We start from the raw sequence: 11781 nt of genomic DNA, 5'->3' as shown, positions 1-11781 counted from the left end.
AAATTCAATTTTGTATGTTTTAGTGGTATATATTTTGTTAGTAATGTATCCATACAATTCATTTATTATATATTAAAGTCATAAAAGGATGATATAATATACCGTATAAAAATGGGCCAGCGATTTAGCGCTGGCTAGGGGTGGCATTTTGTCTATGGACGTAACTGGTTATCAGAGACATACAAGTCAATACTACAAAGAATGGCATAATTCTCACTAACAGCGCGTATAAGTTGGAAAAAATACGTGGCCAAATATATATTATATTGTATTATATATAACGTGTAGTCGACATCAAAACTTTCAATCAAGCAGTTCACAAATATAATCTCTCAATTGAATAATCGTTCCTCGCATTCTGTGTTTATCTGCAATAGACAGAAAACTACGAAAATCGGAAAAATACATGGCCAAATATTTTCATCGAAAAGTATGGAAATCACAAGCCCTATAATTAAAAAAAAAGCCAATTTGGTTATACAATACATTTATTTGGAAATCAAATATGTAGGTAGTAATAAATAATACAAAACAATTCACGGCCTAGGTAAAAAATTAAGAATTTGGGATAGGTATGTTTGCTTTCCCGCGCTTTAAAGAAAGGCGTAGACCCTTTAGCATCGCTGCAGTAGACTCGTTACACAATATTAAATTGGCTTGGCGATGACTGCAATGAAGGCCCAAAAGAAAACTAACACACATCGTTTTCTCCGCATATGTGAACAGTATTTCTCTCTGGTGGTGAATAATTTTTTTTTTTTGTAACGCCTCACTATCCTTAGCGTAATACCTACGGGTCATATGCATGAGATTCCCAAATACTTTATAGGCTAAATACTGCTCGTTTGTATGCATGAGTGCAAATGTAATCCGTCGGTTAGCAACGTCACGATGTGACGTCATAATGTATCATGGCGTCCATATAATGGCAAACTTATAAAATTTCATTCCCCAATCATTAATTTAAAATTTTGAAATTGTAAATGTGTCTGAAAGTGTGCGAACGGTACCAAATAAATTTAATAATTATACATGAATAATTATTATGAACTTTATATAATTTATCAGTTATTTTATCAGATTTATTATATAATTCTTCTGTACGAAAGGATAAAGTATTCCCAGTAAACAGTTCCATTTGGTGGCAATACGTAGAGTTATATTATGATTAACTTCACTTCAATCACTTCTATTATGAGATGTCAAAACGAAATAATAATAAATGAATAAATGATATGAATAAACAGCACGACTAGGAACTGTTTTTAAAGTTCGCAAATGTTTTACAGAGTCTACAAAATCAACTAGGGCCTCAAGTAAACGTTTGTTGTAATGAATGCATTATTAAAATGACATTTAAAAGTGACATATAAAGCAGCCATTTTGAATGACGTGTGACATCAGATTGCTTACGTCACAAACAGTGCTATACGCTATATGGTGGAAAATCGGTTAAATAGCTTACAAAGAATTTCAGAATCTCATACATACGGCCCTACGTTTATTCATGTTGATAATAACAATGGAATAGTGTGGTATATCACTTCAAGTTTAGATAATGAATAGTACACAATCTACTTAAAGTTGAACATACCTGATTTATTGCATGGTGTGACCGTTCATCAACAAACTGTATTATTATTAATATATTTTTTTTGTTTTAATGAAATCTTATTTAAAAACATGCGCAACAGTTCTCTGCAGTTGACAAAGTGTGCTGGTGAAATAGTTATAGTTTATTTAAGTATCAGCAAATGCAAGTACGTTATAAACTAATAAAATTGGAGTAATCCGTGATATCGGTTAGTAATTAAGGCATTTAATTGATACCTACCTTGATTTAATGTACAAAAACCGATAGCTAACATTATAACTCACTTTCATAAGCATTTCATGTAAGAACTTATAGTTAAAATCGTCGTAATTAAGTAAGATGTCCGTAGCTTATTTAGAAAAGCACAATTCAGCGGTTACAGGTTCAACTCCCATCCGGTGTCGTATTTTTTTCTAGTCGGTATATGCATGAGATGTTTTCAAATTATGTATATTCAAGTTATAATTTTGATTCACATATTGTGCCACTGTTAATTTATAATAATATTAAACCTTATTATTAGTACCTACATTATAGGATTTCCATCATGCAATTAAGGGTTCAACTGTTTGATTCCACGTTTGTCAAGTATCTAATCTATTTGGCTGGACAATCAGTATATGGAATACATTTTCCATAATTTCTGATATATCCTGGACGGCAGAAGCACCCAATCTTGCATGAGGTATTATCGCAGACGAGGTTTGGATTTTGGCAACTTCTCTCGCAATGCGTTCCACACTCAGAGTATTCTTCGTTTGGATCTTTACATGAACCTACAAATTACAAGAAACCATGGATCATTCAATTATTTATTACTTTGCGATTTATGTAACGCATTCTATTTGCCATCTTAATTATATGAGCTACGCATGCTACATCGCTCGGGGGTAGGTAGGTCACGCGTTTCTTAGGGGGGACAAATTAAGGAACAAATAAGATCATTGTAATTTTTTAAATCAGTGGCAATTTTCAAAAGTATAAATTTTTTAGTTTTTTTTTATCACAAGGGGTCCTCTAAGTTTGTCAACGCCCCAGACGTAACTAAAATCGCAGTTGTAGACTTAGAGTAGATTTCGTAGAAATGCTTAAATCATCAGTAGATTCTTTTTCATCAAGATTTTGGATACAATCTGAGACTAAGGCCGTGGCCAGGGTGAACAGTCTTCAGTGGAGCATTGAGCGGCGTGCGCAACTCAAACGTATAACCAAAAAAGACATTGTGTACGAACCTTTTTACGCACGGTTATACGTTTGAGTTGCGCACGCCGCTCAACGCTCCGCCGAACGCTGTCCGCCCTCGCCACGGCCTAAGAAGAGACTTACTCCCCTCTCAATTCGAGTGCTTAAAGTCAAACAACGTTAGATAATCTTTTATATAATGTTATTTTACATTTTTGCTTAGATGATAATCAAACAACTTTATATCAATCTCTTCTAGTTTCTTCTTGAATCGTCAGTAAAGATTAACGTTAACTACATATAGTTCCCCTTGTTTATATATATTTTTAACCCATAGGTACCTATAAATTTTAACATCACCATAAGCAAGATAAATGTACAATACACAATAAATTATAAAACATGAACATTAGATTTTAAATAAACATCTTTGTTGGGTTACAAGAAAATAAAAAAAAAAAACGTTTTTTCAGTCTCCTTTGTAGATAGTGTCGAAGTAGGTACATTGAGAAAACAAACAATAGCTTCTGATGCTCCCGATTTCTAAAATGGTTATCAAGAACACACAGGTCAATGGGAATAGCAGAATTCTCATTTATACCGCGTATAAGTAAGTAAGTATAAGTCGTTACTTAATCGCATAACAAAACGACTTGACGTAATAGCACCTGTACACGTGCATGGATTTATTTGCACCAATAGTGTGTATTTTAAACTATCGTGATAATAACTGTTTACACGTAAAAGTGCTGACTGTCTCTCCGGTGACGTTCCTATACAAAATGCCGCCCCTAGGCAGGGCCAAAATGCCGCCCAATTTTTTTATACAGTATCTTTTACGTCCTTTCATGAGTCCAATATCTAAGAAATGTATTAATATAATTACCACTCAATCTAGTTTTAGTTTAATGCAATCTCTGCTTCAACAGACAATATTACGAGTCCGCGGTTTCAGATACATTTAAAAATACACCTGATAACTTCCGAAACTCGCGAGTGACTGGCAAGAATATCTTTGGATACATTTTAGATTACGTAAGTATGTACCTACATATAATTCAAATACAATTCTGCACGTGTCATTGCTTTTCATCAAGAACGTTACGTCCAAGGACAACGGAAGTAAACTAGACATCGCGAACCCGACAAATAGTTACAGTCCTGTTAAACCTTTTATGTTAATTAATACATTTTGTTTCCAACCAGTGCGCTGATTTTTTAATGGAAAGATATTTCCGTCATTACTATGTTTAGGTAGTTATTTCTACATATATATACCTAACGAATCTCCTCGATTTGCCACCCTTCGAATAACTGCCGCCCCCAAGCGACGCTCAATCTGCCTACACCCACGGGACGTCACTGTGTCTCTCCAATCTCATTCTTCAAGCGTTAGCGATGTTGTCATTTTATGGTACTATTTGACAGCTCATGAAAATTCGTTAACCTCAAAATGAGTCGCGGTGTAGTGCTTGCCACTATATACATATATTATATACAGTCCAATTGTTGCGAGAGAAAAAAACTGTCAGCAATAAATACATGCACGTGTAAACGGAAAATAAAATAAATATTGATACAATATCCTTTGTCTGTTTTTCAGGAGTAACGATGATTTGTTAAATTATAGTCAAACCAACCACATTTCTTTTCAGGTACACATCTGAAACCCCGACTCCTCACGTATCCTTTCTTGCAAATGCACTCCGGATAGCATTTGTCTTCATTCCTGCAGTATGGAGGCTGCTTACCTAGGACGCTGTCGCATGTCTTTGTGCATTTTTCTCCACACCTTGAATACATCTCGTTGAGTCTTTCGTCGCAAACAAAAGGAGCTGTTGAAAAGATAATAGAATATTAACACAGGCATCGTATATATTTTCCATGTGACAGATTTATAAATCAAAGAAAAATGGTTTTTCTGTCTTTTCAAAATCCAATACATACTGAAAAATAAGTTACACCAATAATTATTAGTAATCATGATGTAAGGAATGGCATAAAAACAGCAAATGTCACAAAACACTTTTTTTTCAGGAGAGAGTAAAAACATAATATCTTGGTTGTCAATTTTTTTTTTATTAATTTGACAATGAGTAATCATAGAAAAATCTTATGTGCACTATATGAATGTAAAACAATATTAAATTTATTTCGGTTAAATGGATATTTAAAAAAGAATGAGTGTGACATTTGCTGTTTTTATACAATTTTTGGACCTTTGTTGTTTTTATTTCAAAATTGAAAAGATTGAAATGTAAATAGTATGACTAAAACTATAATTTTATTAAATAAAGTAAAGAATATATATTTCTGTTATTATACAACTTTTAATAAGGTTTGGACATATTATTTACCTATTAACAAACGACTTCAATGTGTCTAAAAAATCAAGAATTAAATATTTAAAAAAATGTTTTAATCATGTGCGGGTTTTAATACTGATTAGTTTCACATTACTATTGATTTGATTTAATAAAACACATTTTTTAGTATTTACTTATTCCACTTTTAATAAATAAATCTGGACCGGTTTCGTCCGCCTCTGTTTTTCTGCCAACTGTTTTCAATTGTTGAAAATGTCCCTCTAAGGCGGAAGAAGCCTGTCCAGATTTATTTATTAAAAGTAGAATAAGTACTAAAAAAATGTGTTTTATTAAATTAAATCATTAATACAATGGATTTCCACCATGAATTGATAGTTAACACGAAAAAATAAAACCGATTAGCTTCGTCTGACACTTTCACTATCAGCAAATTAAACGACGCAATTATTGGGTTTAGTAAATATTTAGCTAATTTAAAAATATCTTTTTTTTAGCTCCTTTCAATGGAATTAATCCATCATATGTTGCTTAAAATGCAATCGTGACTGGCATTTGATTTTTCTTCACTACATTGAATCTATCCCACAGCCCAGAGAACCTGAAATGTTTGCAAAGCACTTCCCCCTTACTAGCCTGGTCTATTTTGTACCTACATTATTATAACTAGCCTACAAATTTTTACCAAAAAATGTCAAAGATTTAACCTATATTTTGATATTAAAAAAAATATTCTCCGGTCTCTTTAGATTTTATAATGAAGGGCCCAAAATTTTCCTTATTGCATCCAATACCACCCTATTCAACTGAACTGAACTATCAACTGAACAATAATGATAGTCACCGTTATTTAGTAAAAACGTTGCTTGGTTTTGTTAATTTTTCTCTTTCGAAACGTTTCAGATGTCTATATATTATGCTAGTAATATCCATGATACAATATAAAAACAATCATAAGAAAACGTTATAAAAAGCAATAATTAAACGAATCAAAGATAATTTGACAGCTCAGACACTAAATAGTATGAAATGTATACTAACATTACTAACGCCGCCTGGTGATAAAAATGTAGAACTACTGGAACTTTGCTGTTTTCATACAAAAATGCCTGGACTATTGCGGTTTTTAGAAAAGTGGCCTATTTTTGAGAGCAGATTTGAGGGACTTACGATTTTTTTTAAATATATCTTTGCACAGTTGTATGTAATCATACACAGGGAATATGGAAATGCAATAAGAAAATGGAAAAAAGTGGTCATTTGTTGTTTTTATGCCAAGATCTTCATTATTGTTGTAATCACCTTGGTTACTTGCATATGCAACCAGTTGACTGTAATGTTAGATGACTAAAAGTAGAAAGTACCTCAACTTCATAAAATGAAACTTGAAACTTGATCAACTTTGTTGAAATGTGGTTTCTACCCGACCAAATCCAACACTAGACAGTTGCTGTTTCAGAATGCAATGGACGCTCTTGGGTCTCTTGATAATTTTGTTGGTCGACGAAGCCGTTTAATCAAAAATGAGCATTGTCGCTAAACACGATAAGGATAGTGGAAAAAATTGTTGTAGGAAGACCCATCCCCGGGTTCTTGTACTTGATTGACTTGATGATGATGAATCTGTGTTAATTAATAATGTTGAGGACCAAAAATTGCATTTAAAAAGATAATAATAGATCACGTGACATAAAAATGCAAGACTGCGCCACTTCGGTCTCACACACAATGCCGGAAAAGTTACTAGCTACTAGCTAGATAGATAACTACATCTTCAAGATTTTAAAAATAAACAGCCACCGGAATTCGAACTGGTGACCTATAATCCAGAAATGCAACAGTTTCAATAATAATTGATGATACAATAATTTACTTACGACAATCTTTTGGTTCCACACATCCAATTTTAGATGTTAAATATCCATGGATACATTGGCATCCAGCTTGGCACGGTAAAACCACTGCGGCACACTTTCTTCCACCATGCTGATCTGGACATATCGCTGGGCATTGCTCCCTGCAGGTCGTGTAATACTGATACTTTCCAGGACACCGCTTGTCCTCTGTAAGATTATTTTAAGTTTTTTTTTATTAAAACTATTGTCTTGTGAAATGATTTTTGGAATTAATGTTTTATTAAATATGATTTATATAGGATAGGCTTAAGCGCCGACTTTCATGCTTTACCACAAGCTTACCTGCGCAAACCGTTTTTTATGGATGGTCCGTGTGTATGGATGGGAAAACTGTAGCTCGCGCAAACCGAGAAGTGTTCCATATTTTTTGTACAAGCTGGGCAAGCAAGTCGCTGCCGTCTAGCGGCGCATTAGAATCTTATAATGAAATTACATTTTTTTTTAAATTCTTAAATTTAAATTGTCACGGGGAATTTTATGAAAAATAATGAAAATGCTTTTGAAACCCCTACCGCCCACCATGAAAGCTGGAACGCCCAGTAGGGGGCGGTAGGGACCCTGTTGACTACCCCTGCATTATATCGTAATTTATGAAAAAAATTTGACCTTGAAATTTTTGTGTGCATTATTTTAATAGCATTAAAATTTAGGTACAAAAAATAAGTATCACTCACTGCATAATGATTCTTTGATGCATGTGTCATTTTTTTTGCTCGTCCGTATGAATCCTTCTTTGCAGGAACATCCAGGCATGCAAGAAAGGGGGCAGAAAATGTCCCTGTTTTCACAGGATCCTATGCATCGTTTACATACCAGGTACTCAGCGTTAGGGTCTTTGCATTTAGGAACTAAATAATAACAAAAAAAATATATACCTATTGGCACTTTTTCTTTACAACTTCAAGGAGACCTAAATGAGCATTGGCTAATAATAATTGAGGAGCAAACATTTAAGAAGTGATTTGTCACACATTTTGAAAAATGCTGTTTATTGTCAATTCTGATAGTCCATATTGAAATCTATGAAAGGAGACCAGAATCAGTGTTCAAAGAACGTTTTATCTTATAAAAAATTAATCCTAAAAATGACACATTCAAGCAAACCATGATTTCTCTAGCACTCGATTTCAATCATACGATGTTTTGTCCTATTAACCAATCACAGCGTAGGAGCCGCCATATTACAAATGTGACTAATCACATTTTGCACGGTAGCTATGAGCTGTTACTTCAGTGACAGTATTGTTTAAAGATGTTGTGTTTTCAACAAGATGTTAATAAAATTTAATTTACTATAACAATTTACGATGCAAGAAGATAGTGTGGACCATATCAAAGTTGGCCAAGCCAATATTGGCTCTAGAAAAAGAATTTCTATAAGTGGAAAACAATCTGAAGCAAAAAAAAGATATTCTATACCACATTTTTATACCTGGACAGAAGAAAAAGCTGGGAAAGGTAGTCAACACAATATCTTCAGCTTTACCATTTAAGAAATATGGATTTCCAAGGGAAAATATTACTTCGACTGTTTTGTGATGGTTGTATTGCACAAATACTAAGAAAAAAGCAAACTATTTTGACACCGGAGGAATACCTACCAAGAAGTGTGTAAACGAATCGGCCCAGTAAATGTGCTGGGTGAAGACTGGACCATAGTGGACACTAACTCCTTGAATAAACTGTATAAAGACTTCTCATGCATTAGTGTTTTAAAACGATTATCACTAAAAGTAGAAATAATACCACGTGGCCAAAAACGTGTACTGGTCAAAGAAAATACACATTTTCATTATATTAGCGATAGCCCGGAAGAATGCAGTTACTTGGTGAAGAAAAGTATATTTTATTCACATTTGCAATAAGTGCAACCGGACACGTTGCCCTTATCATATTTCATATCCCAAGAGAAGAAAAATAACGTAAAAGTAATGTTTGGCGAATGGAAGAATCTCGGAGATGGAGGACTAGAATGGTACAAAAAATACTTTTTGATGAACCATCGGTCAATATAGAAGAGCAAGAGGTCATATGTGACTGTGTGGAGCCAAAACATTTTACTATTTAACAATCTGTACATAATATTATACAATATGCTCCCTAATACATTTTATTAAAATAATATATGATATAAATGAAATGCCTTGATTTTCATTCAAATGATGTTTTGTCCACAAGTTTCATGCAAATCGTGTTTTGTCCAAATTTCAAATCAAAAAATGAACCACTTCCATGACTTTTAGATTATACAAAATACGAGGATTAAAGTTCCTTTCTTAAATAGTTTTATAATAAAAAAACATTTTGAGTACATAGGCTAGGTTATTAAACAATATGTATTTCGTGATTATCTCAGCTCAACATCTGTGTGACAAATCACTTTTTGAACGTTTGCTCCTCAATTGCTGGCAAGCTATTAAAAAATGCATTATTTTCAAAAGTTTGTAAAAAAATAAATGTAAGCTTACAGACCATATCCGATCCTTATAGGATCAAGCTTATATACCTAGTAAACAGTTGATGATTTCACTTATTGAAATAAATTTAAATATTAATTATTTATACATATATATTTATTTTATAAGCATAGGTTTTATAAGTATTTAATTAATAAATAGATTAAACAAAAATGAAAGTTATATTTTTCCCCTGGGTGTTCTTTTTTGTCACTGTTCTGTTTTGTCATGTTTTGTTTTTTCATGGAACCGAATTTATATTATATTATTTACAAAATAATTACAAGATTAAAAGAACTTTTTATATACAACGTTTTTTAAATTTTCTTTTGAATCATATAAACTTGACTTGACTAGCTTAACGGCCCACATGCTCAGCGTACGTCAAAATGGAGCTTTTATGCTATTTTCAAAGCATCATCCTGGATATTCCTTAAACGTTGTAGATAATCTATTTACATAATTTTGAAGCCTTATTATCTTTTATTTTAAACATTTGATGACTGCAAAATGACCGTTTAAAAAAAAGTATAGCCTAAAGCCAACCATAACAGATAAAAATATTATGGTACTTATGTATAAAATATCCATAAGTATGTATGATTTAATGACATAATTTTAGATAGTTTATAGATAGACGAATATTTTTTGACTATTATCTATTGTGGCAAGGATTTCGAGGGATTTAATTGAATTTTAAAAACTAACCAACACCATCATTCTCTAAATTGTAGTCTTCGTTCAATGAAAACAAATAAGTATGACTGACAAAATTTAGTATGCACTATTTATGTCTGACATTGAGAGCCTACCTCCACCCTTCACCATTGTGCGATAGTATGACGCTGGTTTTTAGATTATGTGTGTGTGTTTTTACAATACGTGTATAATCGTATGTATGTGTTGTACTCGTGAAATATTCGAAATTAGTTGGAGCTTTTTATTTAATTGAAATAGTCCTTTCGCGCCATATCTGGTAGCGTATTAGTACCGTTAACGTGACGGTCTGGCCATTCAAGCGGGCAATCAATATTTGTAATACATTCTATTATCAAACGAAACCTCTAGCATGAGAACGTTTCAAATTTCAAATCAGTAATCTAACCAAAAATATCGAAACACCCCCAACTAAAGGTTGAAAAGTCCTGCCTTACAGAAAAATATTACAAATATTTTTTCGTAAGCGGTCTTTGCAAAGAGCAAGCCCCAGGTACAGAGTCCTACGAGCAACCCAAAAAGCACCCGGGGTACCTAACGAGACTTTGTGACGACCGACGATACGCTTGCAGTAAGTTAATCCCCCCCATGTCCTCTTCTGCTATCTCACCCTCCTAAGAGCGAGCCGCTCCTGATAATTTCACCCCAATAGCAGCAAGTCGAGTCGATTCTATAGAAGTTGCGGAAACACATCCGACGCGTTACCTAGGGCAACCGCTCTTATGACGTCCGCGTTCCCGCGTTCAATTCATCGCGCCGCAGAGCAAATAAAACCTCTTAATTAATAAATAAGAAGTGCCCGTGAAATTTAATAAATAATGTGTAAACGCGACTACGTGGTAATAATATAAAGTGTAGTACAAACCAATTAAATGTTGCGCACCCTTAAGTAACCGACATGCATAGCCCCCGCCGTATTGATGTGTTTTATCACCGATCGTGCGCCCTATAATAACTACGATTTATCTCAGTCATGCTGAATCTATGTATGCCTTCATGTATGACTTAAATTTTTTAGTGTAAATAAATCTGATTCCGCACGGAATTATAAATTAAATTTCTGTGTTATATAACTAATTGTGCCCCTATGATGTCTACACTTCCCAAACATAAGTAATGCCGAAAGAAGGATTTCACCAGCCGACACGTGAGTCTTTTTCTTTTTGAGGTATTAATACCTATAGAAAGATGTTTTGGCAAATTGTATCATTTTTGTATAATATAAATATAAAATAATTACAATATAAAAATAACTTTTTATATACATCGTTTTTTAATTTTCTGTTGAATTATTATACTTGATATGAAGTAAATAAAAAACAAACAAACAAACAAATATAGAATACTGAAATGTCATTTTGATTTCCATAGTAACGCACGTATATATTAATAATTTAGTTTCCAGGACCACCCCCTTAGCAACCAATCGTAGTGGATTTGATTACGGACTTCTTCCGAAATAATTTTTCATACAAAACAGAATTAACTGAAAATGAATTCAATTCTACTTAAAGATGGCTAAAATTATTGAAAGAATGCATTGGCATCGTGTTCTGATATATTCTAAAAAAAATGTCTAGCTAGTCGGGAAG

General features: G+C 33.2%; 1 protein-coding gene across 2 annotated transcripts in view; it reads right to left on the bottom strand.

The window, feature by feature from the left end:
* Nucleotides 1-761: 761 nt before the first annotated feature.
* The window catches only part of LOC147072659 (zonadhesin-like), a 28741-nt gene continuing 17721 nt past the window's right edge, over nucleotides 762-11781 (bottom strand). For both annotated transcript variants that reach the window (XM_085946141.1, XM_085946142.1), the window contains 4 exons: nucleotides 7691-7864; nucleotides 6978-7163; nucleotides 4417-4611; nucleotides 762-2370 (listed from right to left, as the gene is read on the bottom strand). In XM_085946141.1, the coding sequence (XP_085802267.1) occupies nucleotides 2192-2370; nucleotides 4417-4611; nucleotides 6978-7163; nucleotides 7691-7864 (734 nt within the window). In that variant the 3' untranslated portion in view covers nucleotides 762-2191. The remainder of the gene's footprint in view (nucleotides 2371-4416; nucleotides 4612-6977; nucleotides 7164-7690; nucleotides 7865-11781) is intronic.

Source organism: Rhyacophila brunnea, unplaced genomic scaffold, assembly GCF_057557595.1.
Source record: "Rhyacophila brunnea isolate RB1 unplaced genomic scaffold, BYU_Rbru_1.0 scaffold_19, whole genome shotgun sequence".
NCBI lineage: Eukaryota > Metazoa > Arthropoda > Insecta > Trichoptera > Rhyacophilidae > Rhyacophila > Rhyacophila brunnea.
Note: the sequence above shows the minus strand (reverse complement) of the source record. Positions and strands in the feature narration are given on the sequence as shown.